At 39.6% G+C, this 22,570-nt stretch overlaps 1 protein-coding gene across 1 annotated transcript; it reads left to right on the top strand.

Annotated features, from left to right (window-relative positions):
• The first annotated feature begins 1,139 nt into the window (after window positions 1-1,139).
• LOC131938729 (uncharacterized) lies at window positions 1,140-20,913 on the top strand. The gene is made up of 5 exons (XM_059296868.1): window positions 1,140-1,306; window positions 3,996-4,223; window positions 14,891-15,001; window positions 15,658-15,813; window positions 20,640-20,913. Exons 2-5 carry the CDS (start codon window positions 4,022-4,024, stop codon window positions 20,852-20,854), a joined length of 684 nt encoding a protein of 227 aa, XP_059152851.1. The 5' UTR covers window positions 1,140-1,306; window positions 3,996-4,021; the 3' UTR covers window positions 20,855-20,913.
• Window positions 20,914-22,570: the final 1,657 nt, after the last annotated feature.

Genomic DNA, 22,570 nt, shown 5'->3' with positions numbered 1-22,570 from the left:
TTTTTTTTTTTGCATTTATATTATTAAATTTTAATTTCCTTTTTATACTATGTCATTCTTTAATATGTATTTTAAGAAAACTAATAATTAGGAGATGCAATTGCTTATTAATTTGTATAGTACAAATCTATTAAAAGGAGCTTACGGGCATTCTTTTTTTTACTATTTAAAAAGGAAAATAAGTCATGTAAGTGGTTTGAAAGTTTACTTTCACACTACAGCTCACGTATATATGTAAAAAAAAAATTGTCTTAAACGCAACAGCTTGTGTTAGCTACTGTAGAGCATCACTACTGCAGTTTACAAAACCACTAGCAACGCGTAGAAAAATAAAGCCAATTGTAAAATACTCAATGGAGATAATTTAAATTATACACGTTTACTATCACATTTTTTTGTAAAACAAAAAGAAATAAACGTACATAAAACCGAAATTATTGTTATTGTATTATTTTTAATTATTATAGTATAGAATAGTAGTTCAACCAATACAACAAACGTACATTTTTCTTTGTAAAACCTCAATGGATTGTGGGCCCCTAACCAATTAATTATGGTCGGCTGTGGGCCCCCAAAAGGCCTGCCCCCCCCCTCCCCCCCGCACTGTAATTCCGTATCTGAGTGTGTGCGGGGGGGGGGGGGGGGTGTGGCTTGTGCTTCTGCCCTGTCAGGACAACACTCCCCTCCCCCCCCCCTAAAACTAGGAAACTGATCGAGTGCACTAAATTGGTACTTAGGGGTAGAGAAAATATGATTGGTAGCTTAATATTCTTCACACTATAACAACCTGTTTCGAACGAAAATCAATTCTTGATTAAAAAGTAGATGCATTTTTCTTGAAGCAAGCACTGAATGGTTGTAGTTGAAGCAAGCACTGATTGGTTGTAGTTGAAGCAAGCACTGAATGGTTGTAGTTGAAGCAAGCACTGAATGGTTGTAGTTGAAGCAAGCACTGAATGGTTGTAGTTGAAGCAAGCACTACATGGTTGTAGTTGAAGCAAGCACTACATGGTTGTAGTTGAAGCAAGCACTGAATGGTTGTAGTCACAATGCTTGTTCTTATCTCCCCTGATTTAATCCGGTGATTTACAATCCCAGAGGATCCGTGTCTGGTACTCCACCTGTCCGACATGACCGGCCAAGCGTGTCGAGGCTGTCAAAGACGTAAGACGTGTCACACTGGGACGGCGTGCTAATGCAGGTGTGTCGCCTGCCGTGTGTGCAGGTAAAAGTACAGGTGAACATTGCGTTGAAAGAAATACCTTCCTGTCTGTTCATTCTTTCATTCAAGACAACATCATTTAAGGTAATACCAGTCTACTCTTAAAAGCAATCATCTTATAACGTGACCTATTTTATTTTCGATTTATTGATCGCCATGATGAGAAATAGAATTTAACACTAGCAGTACTATAACAACACAGAATAGAATTTAACAATAGCAGTACTATAACAACACAGATATCTCTGTGGAACTTTTCTATTCGTTACAACACTTCGAAGAATTGTTCTTTATATATAGGAATATATATATATATATATATATATATATATATATATATATATTAAATAGGCATTTATGTGTGTTGACTATAGTAGTACTTGTATTGATAAACCATGTGACGTGTGTTTGTAAACTGCTCTCTATACTGATGCCATTACTTGTCTTTACCAATTATTGTCTGGCTGCAAAAACAAGAAAATGATGTCTAAAAAAATACTCCATTCTGTTTGAAATCAAAGAAAAAAAAATGTGTCGATGTGTCGATGATACTACTCTAACCTCAAATCGACAGACACACCACCAGTCATTCAACACACACTCGGTTGTGCCCTAGTCAACAGACACACCAGTTTCTTCCCTTTGTCACCCATACACCAATCACCCCGGTTAGTCACCAATTTACCCCATGATTAACAGACCCCTCCCCTTCACATACCAGACGGCAAGCCATATAGTTACAGGACAATCCTTTAGACCTATTCGTGTCGCAGCCCAAACCTGTGCTCTGCGAGTGTCCCCCCCACACCCCCGCTCCCCTTCAGGAGGTTCCACCCCAACACTGGGGTCTCCGAGTCTCTACCCCCCCCCCCCCTCAACAAAGGATCACTTCCCCAGTTACACTAACGTGTCATGTTTTTTTTTATTCCACTCACTACTAGTGCCACTACCCGATTCTGGAATCTTTCGATCGGTTGTCAAAATGTAACACATCTATCCATTGTTACCCACGTAAAATAGATACTTTATAAAAACAATGGGACCAATGGATGGAGTACTTTAGATAATGATATAAATCCCTATGAAAACTCCCCGCCATTAAAGAGCGTACATTGTGATCCCCCATGCCATTAATCTATTTACAAAGGGCGGCTACCGCTGCTGGTCTGGTCAAGCAGTGACGGAGACAGACCAATCTCGAGTTGCGATTTGCTTGCTTTATCGATCAACGACTGCTTTCACATTAGGAGCTATTTCATAGTGGAAGCACTTGAGGTTGTTTTTTTTTTCATGGTGCTAACGTGTTTAAATAAATAACATTTCGGTGGCACATGTAGCAGAATGTTTTGATGTTCACTTAAAATTACAGCTTACATTCTAGCTATGTCTTTATGCATGATGGTGTGAGGTATCTATCAGCTAGTACCACAATATAGCGAATACCATCACACAGCTAGTTCTGTTATACAGCTAGACCATCATACATCTAGTTACATTATACAGCTAGTACCATCACACAGCTAGTTACATTATACAGCTAGTACCATCACACAGCTAACACCTTCATGCAGCTAGTACCATCACACAAATAGTACCATCATGTAGCTAGGCCATGGGTCGGCAACCTTTTGAGACGGAAGAGCCAAAGGTTACAATCTACAAAATTTCCCGATTTTTAAAGAGCCACTAACATTCGTAAGTGCACTACACTAGTGGAGAACATGGAACCATTGGCACGGGACTGGCTACAGCAAAGTTGTGGGGCTGGACCTAATGCCCAGTGGCTGTCAGCTGTCCATATACACTCTACTCCACCCCTTTCTCGTTGTTTTTTATTTTGTTTAAAGTTGTTTTTGTTTATTCAGAATAATATTTTATGAGTTTTGAAAATAAAATAATGTAATTATTATGGAACGAGAGCCGCATATTGACACCAAAAGAGCCGCATGCGGCTCGCGAGCCGCAGGTTGCTAGCCCTATCAGAGAGCTAGTACCATCACATAGCTAGTACCATCATGCAGCTAGTACCATCTCAAACTAAACCACCACACAGCTAGTACCATAATACAGCTAATACCATCATACAGCTAGTACCATCATGCAGCTAGTACCATTATACATCTAGTACCATCTCAAGCTAAACCACCACACAGCTAGTACCATCTCAAGCTAAACCACCACACAGCTAGTACCATAATACAGCTAATTCCATCACACAGCTAGTACCATCATGCAGCTAGTACCATTATACAGCTAGTTCCATCACACAGCTAATACCATCATACAGCTAGTACCATCATGCAGCTAGTACCATTATACATCTAGTACCATCTCAAGCTAAACCACCACACAGCTACTACCTTCATGCAGCTAGTACAATCACACAGCTAATTCCATTATACAGCTAGTTCCATCACACTGCTAATACCATCACACAGCTAGTACCATCATGCAGCTTGGCCTATCAGAGAGCTAGTACCATATCACAGCTAATACCATCACGCAGCTAGTACCATCATTCAGCTAGTACCATCACACAGCTAATTCCATCATACAGCTAATACCATCATGCAGCTAGTACCAACATGCAGCTAGTACCATCATACAGCTAGTACCATCATACAGCTAGTACCATCACATAACTAATGCCATCGCGTAGCTAATAGCGTCACGTAGCTAATAGCATCATGCAGCTAGGCCTATCAGAGAGCTAGTACCATCACACAGGCTGTTGTGTTGACTGATGGATGATCCAGATGCTAATTATCTTCAGAGAGCCATTGGTCACGCTGTGACGTCATGGCCTGTTGCAGCTCATTTGCTGGTCTCATCTTCACCTTGCTCTTGCTGGTTGTGTCGCTGACCTTGACCTTGATCGGCATCCTGACGGACTGTTGGTTCTTTGTGGATACGAAAGGTATTCTTCTGGACGGGGAGACTGTCAAGAGAGACAACTACCATTTTGGTTTCTGGAGGAAATGCTATGACAACCTACCTTCAGGTAAGTTCTTATACCGAATATTGCAATATTAGGATTAAAAGATATTTCATATGCTTTGTGCTTAGATTTTTAAAAGATATGCGCAGACGTATTTACGTTTTTTATGCGATAAATATCTCATCGTGGATCGTGGAATGGTGCAACCCCACCTTTACACCTCCCTACACATCACAGACTTGAAACTTTCTTTGCAACTTGAGCTTTCAAATATACTGTTCTATAACCTGTCAATGTACATTTAACAATATATCTGCTCATGTCTAGATCCCTATATATCTGCTCCTGTCTAGATACCCTATATATCTGCTCCTCTCCTGTCTAGATCCCCTACATATCTGCTACTGTCTAGATTCCCTACATATCTGCTCCTGTCTAGATCGCCTACATATCGGCTACCCTCCTGTCTAGATTCCCTACATATCTGCTCCTGTCTAGATACCCTATATATCTGCTACTGTCTAGATTCCCTACATATCTGCTCCTGTCTAGATCGCCTACATATCTGCTACTGTCTAGATTCCCTACATATCTGCTCCTGTCTAGATTCCCTACATATCTGCTCCTGTCTAGATACCCTATATATCTGCTCCTCTCCTGTCTAGATCCCCTACATATCTGCTCCTGTCTAGATACCCTACATATCTGCTCCTGTCTAGATTCCCTACATATCTGCTCCTGTCTAGATACCCTATATATCTGCTCCTCTCCTGTCTAGATCCCCTAGATATCTGCTCCTGTAGATCCCCCTAAATATCTGCCCATGAACGTTCCAATTTTATACATTTCCGTCTGCTAAATGAAATTATTTTTCCAGCCACCATGAGCCAGGCCATCAGACGGTATACAGCAGGCCGTGAGAGGCCTCAGGCAAGTCAAATTCAAGCTGGCTTTCAATACATTATTTCAATCAACTCTCTTACATCAAGTTTTCTTGTTCCGTGCCCCAACACTCGCTACAATCAACTCTCTAGCATTTAGCTGTTTTGTTCCGTGCCCCCCCCCCAACACTCGCTACAATCAACTCTCTAGCATTTAGCTGTTTTGTTCCGTGCCCCCCCCCCCCCCCCCCCAACACTCGCTACAATCAACTCTCTAGCATTTAGCTGTTTTGTTCCGTGCCCCCCCCCCCCCAACACTTGCTACAATCAACTCTCAAGCATTTAGCTGTTTTGTTCCGTGCCCCCCCCCAACACTCGCTACAATCAACTCTCTAGCATTTAGCTGTTCTGTTCCGTGTCCCCAACACTCGCTACAATCAACTCTCTAGCATTTAGCTGTTTTGTTCCGTGCCCCCCCCCCCCCCCACACTCGCTACAATCAACTCTCTAGCATTTAGCTGTTCTGTTCCGTGCCTCCAACACTCGCTACAATCAACTCTCTAGCATTTAGCTGTTTTGTTCCGTGCCCCCAACACTCGCTACAATCAACTCTCTAGCATTTAGCTGTTCTGTTCCGTGCCTCCAACACTCGCTACAATCAACTCTCTAGCAGTTAGCTGTTTTGTTCCGTGCCCCCCCCCCCCCACACACACACACTCGCTACAATCAACTCTCTAGCATTTAGCTGTTTTGTTCCGTGCCTCCAACACTCACTATGCTAATGTTTTAAGTGAGCACTCGGGGGAACGCTCAGCTGAGTTTTCTCTCCTATCCATTTCTAATAGTGAGACTCTAGCCAAGCGTGACGGTTTGAAAGAAAAACACAAAGTCTAATCTTCCCATTCATTTCAAAGTTGGTCAGGTAATGCTTTCAACTTGCTTATATTTGGAGGCGTGGATTCCTAAAGAAAATTAGGTGTTAAAACGTTTATGCAATGCCTGTATAATGTTAGATGTGAATCTTGGACACATATCTACTTGCGTGAATTCACATGAGCATATAGGTGAAAACGTCCCTGAAACATCGGTTGATGCAAACCAACATTCAAGTAACGAAAACATACACACATCAACCGTACTTTCTACTTAAATTATCCTGATATATAAACCTACTCTCATCCTGATATATAAACATACTCTAGTCATCCAGATGTATAAACCTACTCAAGTCACCCTATATAGAAACCTACTGTAGTTTTTCTGATATATAAATCTACTGTAGTTATCCTCATGTAGAAATCTACTGTAGTTATCCTAAAGTATAAACCTACTGTAGTTATCCTGATGTATAAACCTAGTAATTATCCTGATGTAGAAACCTACTGTAGTTATCCTGATGTATAAGCCTAGTAATTATCCTGATGTATAAACCTACTGTTTATTTACTGAAATATCAACCTAGTGTATTTATGCTCTATACAACCGCTGTTACTTTTGAGATATATAAATCTACTGCAGTTATATATTAAAGTCCTGCATTTTTACTCCTAGAAAACCTTCTGTAGTTATACTGATCTATAAACCTGCTGTAGTTTGAAGCATACAGACGAAAATGTGAGCGATCGCATTAAGCCAAGCAGTAAACTCAATTTTCGGACAATCACTAGAGAGCTCTTATCGACCAGCTGATCGTGCCGGCATAGAACAACACTTGGTGTACATAGAAGAACATTTGGTGTACATAGAACAACACTTGGTGTACATAGAAGAACATTTGGTGTACACAGAACAACACTTGGTGTACATAGAAGAACATTTGGTGTACATAGAACAACACTTGGTGTACATAGAAGAACATTTGGTGTACATAGAACAACACTTGGTGTACATAGAACAACATTTGGTGTACACAGAACAACACTTGGTGTACATAGAACAACACGTCATGTATATAGAAAAACAAAACACCTTCTCAGCATAGAAAAACAGTATACGCTTAATAAGTTTTTCTTTCAAACTTCTTAAAGCATATCTAATAGTAGGGTGATTAAAAGCAAATGGCGAACTCATTAAGTATACTGAGAAACGTTCAATAGCCTACAGTAAAGCATGCAAAAAATATGTCAACGGTAGACATTAAACAGAAAACAATTGGTCTGTGTAAAAGCCATATCGAGGTTACAAATTAAGTAATTGGTCTATTTGAAGCCCATGTCAAGGGTGCATATTAAACAATTGGTCTATTTAAAGCCCAGTTCAAGTGTACATATTAAACAATTGGTCTATTTAAAGCCCATGTCAAGGGCACATATTACACAATTGGTCTATTTGAAGCCCATGTCAAGGGTGCATATTAAACAACTGGTCTATTTAAAGCCCAGTTCAAGTGTACATATTAAATAATTGGTCTATTTAAAGCACACGTCAAGGGCACATATTACACAATTGGTCTATTTGAAGCCCATGTCAAGGAAACATATTACACAATTGGTCTATTTAAAGCCCATGTCAAGGGTACATATTAAACAATTGGTCTATTTAAAGCCCATGTCAAGGGCACATATTACACAATTGGTCTATTTAAAGCCCATGTCAAGGGTACATATTAAACAATTGGTCTATTTAAAGCCCATGTCAAGGGCACATATTACACAATTGGTCTATTTGAAGCCCATGTCAAGGAAACATATTACACAATTGGTCTATTTAAAGCCCATGTCAAGGAAACATATTACACAATTGGTCTATTTGAAGCCCATGTCAAGGAAACATATTACACAATTGGTCTATTTAAAGCCCATGTCAAGGAAACATATTACACAATTGGTCTATTTAAAGCCCATGTCAAGGAAACATATTACACAATTGGTCTATTTAAAGCCCATGTCAAGTGAACATATTACACAATTGGTCTATGTAAGCGCTTTGAATAAAAGAGCCCAGAGAAAGCACATCGAACCAGTCACGTGGTTCCCGTGTCTTATATCCACTATGTGTCCCGGAGTCCTGAGCCCCAATCTAATCTATCACCGCAGTCTAGCAGGACTTGCAGCCCCTCCCCTCCCCCTGTGGCCCGTATATCAGCCAGTCGTCCCATCATGCTCTCTTATCTCTAGCAAGGCTTGTTTGATTTGACCAATTTCCCCGCTACTTTTGATTATTTCATTTTCTCCAGTCTTTGTCGCGTTCCCTCGTTAACTGTCTCATTTCCATTTTCTCACACCAGAACCCATTAGAGTACTGGGAAATGGGTTTACCTGAGGAGGCAAGTAAAAGCTATTTGATAAGAAATATCATTGACTGGCTTGAACATGGGGCTTATTTGTATCCAGTGGGAAAAATAATCTCTTCAAAAAGCAGATTTTGGCCAGTTCAAGTTTTTTCAGGCAAACTGCAACATGACTAGCTTGTAGGTGGAGGTGGTGATGGTTGTTGTGGTGGTGGTTTTTGTGATGGTGGTGGTTGTGGTGGTGGTGGTGGTGGTGGTGGCTGTGTTGGTGGTTGTGTTGGTGGTGGAGGTGGTGATGGTTGTTGTGGTGGTGGTTTTGGTGATGGTGGTGGTTGTGTTGGTGGTGGTGTTTGTGTTGATGGTGGTTGTGGTGGTGGTGGTGGTTGTGTTGGTGGTGGAGGTTGTGTTGGTGGTGGAGGTGGTAGTGGTTGTTGTGGTGGTGCTTGTGGTGATGGTGGTGGAGGTGGTGGTGATGGTGGTGGTGTTGATGGTGATAACTATGGTGATGGTGGAGAGGGTGGTGATGGTGGTGGTGGTGGTGATGGTGGTGGTGGTGGAAGAGGACACCTATATATTGCAGTTGGTAGATGATAGGATCAGCCAAATTAGATGCTAAGTACAGCCAGACAGACTTTAAATGCTAGGAACAGGCAGACAAAATTTAGATGCTAAGAACAGACAGACAAACAGACGTTGTTACATGCTAGAACAGCCAACAGCCTGTGTTCCAGCCTCTCGCTGTTCGCAGCCTACAGCCGAGTGTTGTTTTAATTGCTTCTATTCATTGCTTTTTAATGCTTTCGCGCGACTTATTGATTTCTCCGAATAAATATCGGCGTGTGATTGCAGGAGGTGACACAGACACTAGAGGTGACACAGTCCCTAGAGGTGACACAGTCCCCAGAGGTGACATTCTCTTGCTTTCAGGGTGATGACGTGGTCACGCTCATCGGTCACAGTTGATTGATCAAAAGCAGAGAGACAGACCGCTGAATAGATCAGAGAGACAGACCGCTGAATAGATCAGAGAGACAGATCGCTGAATAGATCAGAGAGACAGACCGCTGAATAGATCAGAGAGACAGACCGCTGAATAGATCAGAGATACAGTTAGACCGCTGAATAGATCAGAGAGACGGACCGCTGAATAGATCAGAGAGACAGACCGCTGAATAGATCAGAGAGACAGACCGCTGAATAGATCAGAGAGACAGACCGCTGAATAGATCAGAGAGACAGACCGCTGAATAGATCAGAGAGACAGACCGCTGAATAGATCAGAGAGACAGACCGCTGAATAGATCAGAGAGACAGACCGCTGAATAGATCAGAGAGACAGACCGCTGAATAGATCAGAGAGGTAGATAGATAGTTAGACCGCTGAATCGATCAACAGGAGAGAGGCAGCTAGACCGCCCCCCCCCCCCTCTGTCAATTATTCCCTGCCGTTTAACAACAGAAGAGTTACCCCCCCCCCCCTTCTTCCATTCCCCTCACACACCACCAACTAGTTACCTTAGCCCAAGTATATTTGTTATACGTGTGGGTTACGTCAAACAGAAAAAAGACAGCTAAATTTACCTAGCTATTCTGTAGAATGCCAAATTACTTCTTAAAGTTTCTTAACCTTCTAACCTTAAAATAAAAAAAAAACAACCTAGACTTAACCACATCTCTAACCCTAACCCTTAGCCTGAACTAAACTAATCCAGCTTAAAACCCTCTGTGTTTTATATCAATACTTTGTGTTTTAGATCAATACTTTGTGTTTTAGATCAACACTTTGTGTTTTAGATCAACACTTTGTGTTTTAGATCAACACTTTGTGTTTTAGATCAACACTTTGTGTTTTAGATCAACACTTTGTGTTTTAGATCATCACTTTGTGTTTTAGATCAACACTTTGTGTTTTAGATCAACACTTTGGTGTTAGCGAACTAACTACAAACGATAGTTGGTGGTTCTAACTTAGCTCTGCACAGAAAGAGAGTTCAAATAAAGAGCTTCAAACTGATGGTCTGTCTAACATTAAGTCCTACAAACTGATGGACTGTCTAACATTATGTCCTACAAACTGATGGACTGTCTAACATTAAGTCCTTCAAACTGATGGACTGTCTAACATTATGTCCTACAAACTGATGGACTGTCTAACATTAAGTCCTACAAACTGATGGACTTTCTAACATTAAGTCCTACAAACTGATGGACTGTCTAACATTAAGTCCTACAAACTGATGGACTGTCTAACATTAAGTCCTACAAACTGATGGACTGTCTAACATTAAGTCCTACAAACTGATGGACTGTCTAACATTAAGTCCTACAAACTGATGGACTGTTTAACATTAAGTCCTACAAACTGATGGACTGTCTAACATTAAGTCCTACAAACTGATGGACTGTCTAACATTAAGTCCTACAAACTGATGGACTGTCTAACATTAAGTCCTACAAACTGATGGACTGTCTAACATTATGTCCTACAAACTGATGGACTGTCTAACATTAAGTCCTACAAACTGATGGACTGTCTAACATTAAGTCCTACAAACTGATGGACTGTCTAACATTAAGTCCTACAAACTGATGGACTGTCTAACATTAAGTCCTACAAACTGATGGACTGTCTAACATTATGTCCTACAAACTGATGGACTGTCTAACATTAAGTCCTACAAACTGATGGACTGTCTAACATTAAGTCCTACAAACTGATGGACTGTCTAACATTATGTCCTACAAACTGATGGACTGTCTAAAATTAAGTCCTACAAACTGATGGACTGTCTAACATTAAGTCCTACAAACTGATGGACTGTCTAACATTATGTCCTACAAACTGATGGACTGTCTAACATTAAGTCCTACAAACTGATGGACTGTCTAACATTAAGTCCTACAAACTGATGGACTGTCTAACATTAAGTCCTACAAACTGATGGACTGTCTAACATTAAGTCCTACAAACTGATGGACTGTCTAAAATTAAGTCCTACAAACTGATGGACTGTCTAACATTAAGTCCTACAAACTGATGGACTGTCTAACATTAAGTCCTACAAACTGATGGACTGTCTAACATTAAGTCCTACAAACTGATGGACTGTCTAACATTAAGTCCTACAAACTGATGGACTGTCTAACATTAAGTCCTACAAACAAGCTACTATCTAACCATAACGGCACACAGTCGTATTTAACGTCTGAACATATGACTGCACTTTAATGTCAGGGTGAAACATGAACATATGACTGCACTTTAATGTCAGGGTGAAACATGAACATATGACTGCACTTTAATGTCAGTGTGAAATATGAACATATGACTGCACTTTAATGTACGTGTGAAATATGAACATATGACTGCACTTTAATGTCAGGGTGAAATATGAACATATGACTGCACTATAATGTCAGGGTGAAATATGAACATATGACTGCACCATGTTGACAGTCGCCTTGGGCATATCTGACATGGCCGGACCCATGGGCTTTTGACAAATCGATTTCAATATCTTATTTTTCTCCCCTCTGGTACGCATCTTGTAGTATTGATTTTCAAGAGTGATCATTACACCATGAGAAGTGAAGAGGCAAATGTACGAGTCCTCAAAATGTATCCCCCCCCCCCCACACACACAACTCTGCTAGGCCGTGATTCTAAGGCCAGGCTCTTATGTCTGAGGATTTAGTGGCACTGCTCATCAGTTTCAGCCCCGCATCTTTCCGATTTGACTCGAAATCATTCAACTTTCAATGCCTGGCTTATGGTCTTGTATTCTTGTAAGGGATTTCAACGGATGCAATCTGTCTGCAGAACTGATGGAGTATTTGGGACAGGATCCTGTAGTAAAGCTGGGATAAGTTTAGTAATGTCAGGATATACAACACATCCATACATAACAAATACAGAATCGTATGATTGCTATCCGTAAACAAGAAAGGGCATATGTAATATAGACTAACTTAGATTACATAGAATATATATATATATATTATGTATATATATATATATATATATATATATATATATATATATATATATATATATATATATATATATATATATATGTGTGTGTGTGTAGCGTAGGTAAGAATAAGGTAGAACACACCTCGGCGACTACCCAGTTGCCAGGGGCGTGTTAGGACATTCCCGGGAGCAACCAGGTAGCTACCTGGTTCAGTTTAATCATCGAATGTCGTGTGCACTGTGTTCCTGTCGTATGCGGCTCTTTAAGAATAATTTGGGAGCCGAAGTGCTCTGGAGGGAGCCAGGGGTGGGTGCTGCAAGTCTTCCAACAGCCAGGGCACCGGTGAAGGCACCTTTGATTTAGTCAACGATTATTGTAGCCCACCGTATCTATAGTGTATAGCACTCTTTAAAACGATAAGCCCAGGGAGCTAAATCACTTCTTGGCAGAGATTGTCCACTAGTCTCTCTGATAGAGAATGTCCACTGGTCTCTCTGATAGAGAATGTCCACTGGTCTCTCTGATAGAGATTGTCCATGGTCTCTCTGATAGAGATTGTCCATGGCCTCTCTGATAGAGAATGTCCACTGGTCTCTCTGATAGAGATTGTCCATGGCCTCTCTGATAGAGAATGTCCACTGGTCTCTCTGATAGAGATTGTCCATGGTCTCTCTGATAGAGATTGTCCATGGCCTCTCTGATAGAGAATGTCCACTGGTCTCTCTGATAGAGATTGTCCATGGTCTCTCTGATAGAGATTGTCCATGGTCTCTCTGATAGAGAATGTCCACTGGTCTCTCTGATAGAGATTGTCCATGGCCTCTCTGATAGAGATTGTCCATGGTCTCTCTGATAGAGATTGTCCACTGGTCTCTCTGATAGAGATTGTCCACTGGTCTCTCTGATAGAGATTGTCCATGGCCTCTCTGATAGAGATTGTCCACTAGTCTCTCTGATAGAGAATGTCCACTGGTCTCTCTGATAGAGATTGTCCATGGTCTCTCTGATAGAGATTGTCCATGGTCTCTCTGATAGAGAATGTCCACTGGTCTCTCTGATAGAGAATGTCCACTGGTCTCTCTGATAGAGATTGTCCACTGGTCTCTCTGATAGAGATTGTCCATGGTCTCTCTGATAGAGAATGTCCACTGGTCTCTCTGATAGAGAATGTCCACTGGTCTCTCTGATAGAGATTGTCCATGGTCTCTCTGATAGAGATTGTCCATGGTCTCTCTGATAGAGAATGTCCACTGGTTTCTCTGATAGAGATTGTCCACTGGTCTCTCTGATAGAGATTGTCCATGGTCTCTCTGATAGAGATTGTCCACTGGTCTCTCTGATAGAGATTGTCCACTGGTCTTGCTTATAACAGCTAGAGATGAATCGGACCTGAAGCAGACTGGGATATTGCTATGAGAGATAAATGAGAAAATGATATCTGTGGGAGAAATCCATGCAGAAACTGGTCGATGCTGGTCTATCTCGAGTGATTGTAAATTTGATAGTGCAAGATTTGATAAGGGGCTAGAAATATTGTGGTTTATACTGGGGTATAGACTCAGCTCAGGGAGTGGTTTAAACTGAGCTTTGGCTGTGTTTAGACTGGGGTTTAGACTGAGCTCAGGGAGTGGTTTAAACTGAGCTTTGGCTGTGTTTAGACTGGGGTTTAGCCATTTGTTTAGACTGGGGTTTAGACCTGTGTTTAGACTGGGGTTTAGACTTGTGTTTAGACTGAGATTAGACCGGGGATTTTTTTTTTTTTTTTGGTTGATTCTAGCAATGTTTTGTTAAAATTGGTTGAATGAAATTTCATATTATGTTTAGAAAAGTTACAGGGGTTATGAAAAAGTTGACTTTGTTCAGAAAAGTGAACTGTGGATGAGACTAGTGAGATGTAGAGAGCTTTTTGTGTGGACCACTTGGCCTTGTCTTTAAACTGTAATGTGTACGGTTTTTATTGTGGTATATGTTAAGGAAGTGCTTAGTCTGATCAGCGGTAGGCGAAATAACTAACGTGTTAATTTCAGTAAGCTGCTATCTATTTAATTTAACTTGTATTTATGCGTAAATTTACTATTATACTTTTTGAACGGATGTTTGACTGACTTGATATAGTCTAGACCTAATGCTATATTTTTGTTGTTAGTGTAGATGGCATTTACAAAATAATTCTTAACGTACTATAGACCCATCATACACTAGGGTTAGGATTAAGGGTTAGGGATATTGATTAGGGTTAGTCTAAGAAAGATTTTTATCAGAGGTAAGATTAAGAATTGAAACTAAATGATTCAACTAAGCGTCCAGTATTTCTTCCAGACTTTTTTCTCCGGGGGGGGGGGGGCACTTTAAATTTTCGGGGGGGGGGGGGGGCGGTAGACTTTCTTTGGGGGGATGCCTGGAAGAAACTCTGTAAGCGTCTTGTAGCAGCGAGCGTTGGTGGATACAAGAAGTGTGTTTGTTATCTCGACATCCCATTGGCTGAAAATGAGCACATTGCGTTTTTCGTCTACCCTTTGACGTATAATAATCACTCACCTGTGTTATACGTCAAATGTTATTTTTAGGACGAATATTCCACTAACATCTTTAAGCATTGCACACTAGTCTCTTGAGGTTCCCTAACAAATGAACTTTTTTTTTCAGAACTACCACTTAATGAGGATTTAGCGGCTGAGAAAAACTGTGTTTTAATCTATGGGAAACTCACTCCTAAATCAGGACAAAATCTTACAACTAAAGAAGATTTGCTCATTGGTAGGTTTGCACGCGTTTAATAATATTTGTGCTTAGATTTAGGTTAGGCTTAATTAATATGATTGTTCCTTTTCGTTTGATGCAAAATTGAATAGTGTGCTTAATACAGATGAATGTAGTGTAGTATTATTCGAGGAATCTTTCAGACATTATGATGTAGGTTATTATGTGATGAATCTTTCAAACAGGGAATTTTAGGTTATTATGTGATAAATCTTTCATACAATATTGTCTAGGTTATTATGTGATGAATCATTCTTACATGTAATATTAGATTATTCTGTGATGAATTTTTTACACATTGTTATATAGGATATTATGTGATGAATCTTACAGACATTGTTGTGTATGCTATTATGTGATGAACATTCTAGACATTGTTGTGTATGCTATTATGTGATGAATCTTACAGACATTGTTGTGTATGCTATTATGTGATCAATCTTACAGACAGTGTTGTGTATGTGATTATGTGATTACCTGATTATGTCATTATGTCATTATGTGTTTATGTGATTATGTGATTAAGTGATTATGTGATTACCTCATTATATGATTACCTGATTATGTCATTATGTGATTATGTGATTACCTGATTATGTGATTACCTGATTATGTCATTATGTGACTATGATGAATGTTTTGACTGTTGACAGAGCTGTCCAGGTCTTACATTGGACTGACCATAACATTCGCTGCTGTCCAGTTGGCCACCATCTTGATACTTCTGTGTGGCACCTGGCCAGGACGGTGTGGCCAGGTCAAGCGGCCATGTTTGTACGTTCTGGCCGTCATCGTTCAGACCCTAGCTAGTAGGTTGTGTGTTGTTGTCTAGGTTCAAATGTCAGACCCTAGCTAGTAGGTTGTGTGTTGTTGTCTAGGTTCAAATATCAGACCTTAGCTAGTAGGTTTTATCTTGTTGTCTAGGTCCAAATATCAGACCCTAGCTAGTAGGTTTTATCTTGTTGTCTAGGTCCAAATATCAGACCCTAGCCAGTAGGTTGTGTGTTGTTGTCTAGGTTCAAATATCAGACCCTAGCTAGTAGGTTGTGTGTTGTTGTCTAGGTTCAAATATCAGACCCTAGCTAGTAGGTTGTGTGTTGTTGTCTAGGTTCAAATATCAGACCCTAGCTAGTAGGGTGTGTGTTGTTCTCTAGGTTCAAATATCAGACCCTAGCTAGTAGGTTTTATCTTGTTGTCTAGGTCCAAATATCAGACCCTAGCCAGTAGGTTGTGTGTTGTTTAGGTCCAAATATCAGACCCTAGCTAGTAGGTTTTGTGTTGTTGTCTAGGTTCAAATATCAGACCCTAGCTAGTAGGTTGTGTGTTGTTCTCTAGTCTCTAGGTTCAAATATCAGACCCTAGCTAGTAGGTTTTATCTTGTTGTCTAGGTCCAAATATCAGACCCTAGCTAGTAGGTTGTGTGTTCTCTAGGTTCAAATATCAGACCCTAGCTAGTAGGTTGTGTGTTGTTCTCTAGGTTCAAATATCAGACCCTAGCCAGTAGGTTGTGTGTTGTTGTCTAGGTTCAAATATCAGACCCTAGCTAGTAGGTTGTGTGTTGTTGTCTAGGTTCAAATATCAGACCCTAGCTAGTAGGTTTTATCTTGTTGTCTAGGTTCAAATATCAGACCCTAGCTAGTAGGTTTTATCTTGTTGTCTAGGTCCAAATATCAGACCCTAGCTAGTAGGTTGTGTGTTGTTCTCTAGGTTCAAATATCAGACCCTAGCTAGTAGGTTTTATCTTGTTGTCTAGGTCCAAATATCAGACCCTAGCTAGTAGGTTTTATGTTGTTGTCTAGGTCCAAATATTAGACCCTAGCTAGTAGGTTTTATCTTGTTGTCTAGGTTCAAATATCAGACCCTAGCTAGTAGGTTGTGTGTTGTTCTCTAGGTCCAAATATCAGACCCTAGCTAGTAGGTTGTGTGTTGTTCTCTAGGTCCAAATATCAGACCCTAGCTAGTAGGTTGTGTGATGTTGTCTAGGTCCAAATATCAGACCCTAGCTAGTAGGTTTTATGTTGTCTAGGTCCAAATATCAGACCCTAGCTAGTATGTTTTATCTTGTTGTCTAGGTTCAAATATCAGACCCTAGCTAGTAGGTTTTATCTTGTTGTCTAGGTCCAAATATCAGACCCTAGCTAGTAGGTTTTATGTTGTTGTCTATCAGACCCTAGCTAGTAGGTTGTGTGTTGTTGTCTAGGTCCAAATATCAGACCCTAGTTAGTAGGTTTTATGTTGTTGTCTAGGTCCAAATATCAGACCCTAGCCAGTAGGTTGTGTGTTGTTGTCTAGGTCCAAATATCAGACCCTAGCTAATTGGTTTTATGTTGTCTAGGTCCAAATATCAGACCCTAGCCAGTAGGTTGTGTGTTGTCTAGGTCCAAATATCAGACCCTAGCCAGTAGGTTGTGTGTTGTCTAGGTCCAAATATCAGACCCTAGCTAGTAGGTTGTGTGTTGTTGTCTAGGTCCAAATATCAGACCCTAGCTAGTAGGTTGTGTGTTGTTGTCTAGGTCCAAATATCAGACCCTAGCTAGTAGGTTGTGTGTTGTTGTCTAGGTCCAAATATCAGACCCTAGCCAGTAGGTTGTTTGTTGTCTAGGTTTAAATATCAGACCCTAGCTAGTAGGTTGTGTGTTGTCTAGGTCCAAATATCAGACCCTAGCTAGTAGGTTTTATCTTGTTGTCTAGGTTCAAATATCAGACCCTAGCAAGTAGGTTATGTGTTGTTGTCTAGGTCCAAATATCAGACCCTAGCCAGTAGGTTGAGTGTTGTTGTCTAGGTCCAAATATCAGACGCTAGCCAGTAGGTTGTGTGTTGTCTAGGTCCAAATATCAGACCCTAGCTAGTACGTTTTATGTTGTTGTCTAGGTCCAAATATCAGACCCTAGCTAGTAGGTTGTGTGTTGTTGTCTAGGTCCAAATATTAGACCCTAGCTAGTAGGTTTTATGTTGTTGTCTAGGTCCAAATATCAGACCCTAGCTAGTAGGTTGTGTGTTGTTGTCTAGGTCCAAATATCAGACCCTAGCTAGTAGGTTTTATCTTGTTGTCTAGGTCAAAATATCAGACCCTAGCTAGTAGGTTTTATCTTGTTGTCTAGGTCCAAATATCAGACCCTAGCTAGTAGGTTTTATGTTGTTGTCTAGGTCCAAATATCAGACCCTAGCTAGTAGGTTGTATGTTGTTGTCTAGGTCCAAATATCAGACCCTAGCTAGTAGGTTTTATGTTGTTGTCTAGGTCCAAATATCAGACCCTAGCTAGTAGGTTTTATGTTGTCTAGGTCCAAATATCAGACCCTAGCTAGTAGGTTTTATGTTGTCTAGGTCCAAATATCTGACCCTAGCTAGTAGGTTTTATGTTGTTGTCTATGTCCAAATATCAGACCCTAGCTAGTAGGTTGTATGTTGTTGTCTAGGTCCAAATATCAAAATATCAGACCCTAGCTAGTAGGTTTTATGTTGTCTAGGTTTAAATATCAGACCCTAGCTAGTAGGTTTTATGTTGTTGTCTAGGTCCAAATATCAGACCCTAGCTTGTAGGTTTTATGTTGTTGTCTAGGTCCAAATATCAGACCCTAGCTAGTAGGTTTATCTTGTTGTCTAGGTCGAAATATCAAATCCTAGCTAGTAGGTTTTATCTTGTTGTCTAGGTCAAAATATCAGACCCTAGCTAGTAGGTTTTATCTTGTTGTCTAGGTCCAAATATCAGACCCTAGCTAGTCGGTTTTATGTTGTCTAGGTCCAAATATCAGACCCTAGCTAGTAGGTTGTATGTTGTTGTCTAGGTCCAAATATCAGACCCTAGCTAGTAGGTTTTATGTTGTTGTCTAGGTCCAAATATCAGACCCTAGCTAGTAGGTTTTATGTTGTCTAGGTCCAAATATCAGACCCTAGCTAGTAGGTTTTATGTTGTCTAGGTCCAAATATCTGACCCTAGCTAGTAGGTTTTATGTTGTTGTCTATGTCCAAATATCAGACCCTAGCTAGTAGGTTGTATGTTGTTGTCTAGGTCCAAATATCAAAATATCAGACCCTAGCTAGTAGGTTTTATGTTGTCTAGGTTTAAATATCAGACCCTAGCTAGTAGGTTTTATGTTGTTGTCTAGGTCCAAATATCAGACCCTAGCTTGTAGGTTTTATGTTGTTGTCTAGGTCCAAATATCAGACCCTAGCTAGTAGGTTTATCTTGTTGTCTAGGTCGAAATATCAAATCCTAGCTAGTAGGTTTTATCTTGTTGTCTAGGTCCAAATATCAGACCCTAGCCAGTAGGTTTTATGTTGTCTAGGTCCAAATATCAGACCCTAGCTAGTAGGTTTTATGTTGTTGTCTAGGTCCAAATAGCATACCCTAGCTAGTAGGTTTTATGTTGTTGTCTAGGTCCAAATATCAGACCCTAGCTAGTAGGTTTTATGTTGTCTAGGTCTAAATATCAGACCCTAGCTAGTAGGTTTTATGTTGTTGTCTAGGTCCAAATATCAGACCCTAGCTAGTAGGTTTTATGTTGTCTAGGTCTAAATATCAGACCCTAGCTAGTAGGTTTTATGTTGTTGTCTAGGTCCAAATATCAGACCCTAGCTAGTAGGTTTTATGTTGTCTAGGTCCAAATATCAGACCCTAGCTAGTAGGTTGTGTGTTGTTGTCTAGGTCGAAATATCAAATCCTAGCTAGTAGGTTTTATCTTGTTGTCTAGGTCCAAATATCAGACCCTAGCTAGTAGGTTTTATGTTGTCTAGGTCCAAATATCAGACCCTAGCCAGTAGGTTATGTGTTGTTGTCTAGGTCCAAATATCAGACCCTAGCTAGTAGGTTTTATGTTGTCTAGGTCCAAATATCAGACCCTAGCCAGTAGGTTGTGTGTTGTTGTCTAGGTCCAAATATCAGACCCTAGCTTGTAGGTTTTATCTTGTTGTCTAGGTCCAAATATCAGACCCTAGCTAGTAGGTTTTATGTTGTTGTCTAGGTCCAAATATCAGACCCTAGCTAGTAGGTTTTATGTTGTCTAGGTCCAAATATCAGACCCTAGCTAGTAGGTTTTATCTTGTTGTCTAGGTCCAAATATCAGACCCTAGCTAGTAGGTTTTATGTTGTCTAGGTCCAAATATCAGACCCTAGCCAGTAGGTTATGTGTTGTTGTCTAGGTCCAAATATCAGACCCTAGCTAGTAGGTTTTATGTTGTCTAGGTCCAAATATCAGACCCTAGCCAGTAGGTTGTGTGTTGTTGTCTAGGTCCAAATATCAGACCCTAGCTTGTAGGTTTTATCTTGTTGTCTAGGTCCAAATATCAGACCCTAGCTAGTAGGTTTTATGTTGTTGTCTAGGTCCAAATATCAGACCCTAGCTAGTAGGTTTTATGTTGTCTAGGTCCAAATATCAGACCCTAGCTTGTAGGTTTTATCTTGTTGTCTAGGTCCAAATATCAGACCCTAGCTAGTAGGTTTTATGTTGTCTAGGTCCAAATATCAGACCCTATATTTTTAGTTGGCCTTCTGGTATTTGTTAAATTTTAATTTAATTCGTTATATTTTTACCTCTAATTACCAATTCTGTTTTAACCTCTTGTAATTAGTTATAGCTTATATCAGTTATAGTTATATTAGTTACATATTAACCTCTTGTTATATGTCCATCTAGCCATGTGTGGTGTAGCTGCAGGCATTTGTTTTCTTGCTGCCAGAGATGTTGAGGTCAGTGACCTGATGCTGTACACAAACGCCAACACTAGCTTTGGATATTCCTTCATGCTGCACTGGATCGCCACTGGTATCAGTTTCTGTAATGGGGTCTTTATTTTAATACTGTATAGATGGGCTTCAGATTATGTTCATACAAATTCCAAACTTAGGTAGAAGTCATTTCACTCATCTTGAAAAAAAAATTGTTTATAAATTAACAAACTAAAGAGACTTGGCACAAAATTAAAATAAACTGCACTCTATTATGTAGAAAGGGTGTTAATGTGTTAAAATATGGAATGTGCTCAGTGTATAAAATTCAGTGTCTTGACAAATAATTACTTTATGGTGCACTGTAGAAAAATGTTGGGTGTTTTCTTGAGACAAGATATTTGTTGCCTTTTACTTGATAACATTAGAAGCTATTTTATTGACAATATACACATTTTAATATTTGATAATTGTAACTAGAAACATAAATTATTGTAAATATAAACCCTGGTTGTATATAATATTATAATCTATTGTATTTATTGATATTATTAAAAAATATACTTATATATATAATTATTTATAAATTATTTTTATGATAAATGTTTTAAAATGCTTTTAAAATCGTGTAGTTGTTGAATACCACGTTACTATTAACACGATCACCGTGTAAAGGTAGGCAATAAAAATTGGGCAATGTTTAATGTTAAAAAACACAGTTATCTTTCCTTGTATATTTGTGTTTGTATGAAAATTCGAAGATTTTCTTGTCTGCCTTGAACTTACTAAATAAATGCTTGTTTGATTTCAAGATTAAAAATATTTTAATGATTTTAATGGTTCAGATTTTTCATTTATAAACGTTTTTTTATAATGAACCTACAGCACACAAAGACTTCACTTGAGATTAATAGTGGTCAAACCTCATAAACTAACTATACATTATACACTTTATTAGAGAGAAGCAACATAGACAAAGAAGAAATCCACATATATGAGATGAATATCTTGGAAAGAAATAAACTTCGAAGTAAAAGAGGAAATTCATAAAGGTGAACCTCAAAGACAGTAATGAAGTTGATGTATCCATTGATTGAAGTTCAGAATAATATCAACATTTGTATCAAACTGTTTCATTGGGTTTGGTTAGAAGTTCATGAACCTTTGGTATTTGTAATTCCTCACTTTAGGTAAGTATATCTGGATGTATTTAAACTGGTATTCATTGGGTTCACTTTAGGTAAGTATATCTGGATGTATTTAAACTTGTATTCATTGGGCTCACTTTAGGTAAGTATATCTGGATGTATTTAAACTGGTATTCATTGGGTTCACTTTAGGTAAGTATATCTGGATGTATTTAAACTGGTATTCATTGGGTTCACTTTAGGTAAGTATATCTGGATGTATTTAAACTGGTATTCATTGGGTTCACTTTAGGTTCGTGTGTCTGAAAGTATTTAAACTGGTATTCACAGGGTTAACTAGGTGTATCTGCGTATTTTGAGCACATCACAGAGTGGATGTGTTTATGTTAAATGTACTAGCTAGGCGGTTGTGTAATGGTGTGACGTAGTTGCTCGGATTAAGAAAAAAACTGAAGTATTGACACAGGCCTGGCGATATCACGCGCGCACATGTATGCGTTTCTCTTGTCACGTAGTCGGAACCCGACTAATCACTTTTGTTTGAAACATTATTGTCGGCAGGTCGACCTGACTGTTCATTTGTTTCTCAGTAGGTCAGTCTAACAGTACACCTGTCTGTCTGTGTGTAGGTCGGTACAAATATGTATCTGTAGGTTATTACAGGTGTGTGTGTATATATATGACAGTTGATAAGTGTGTCCATAGGTCAGTACATGTGTATGTCTGTAGGTCAGTAAAGCTGTAGGTCAGT

Source organism: Physella acuta, unplaced genomic scaffold (assembly GCF_028476545.2).
Source record: "Physella acuta isolate Inbredline_101_S28 unplaced genomic scaffold, ASM2847654v3 ptg000256l, whole genome shotgun sequence".
Lineage (NCBI taxonomy): Eukaryota > Metazoa > Mollusca > Gastropoda > Physidae > Physella > Physella acuta.
This window is presented reverse-complemented; position numbering and strand designations above follow the sequence as displayed.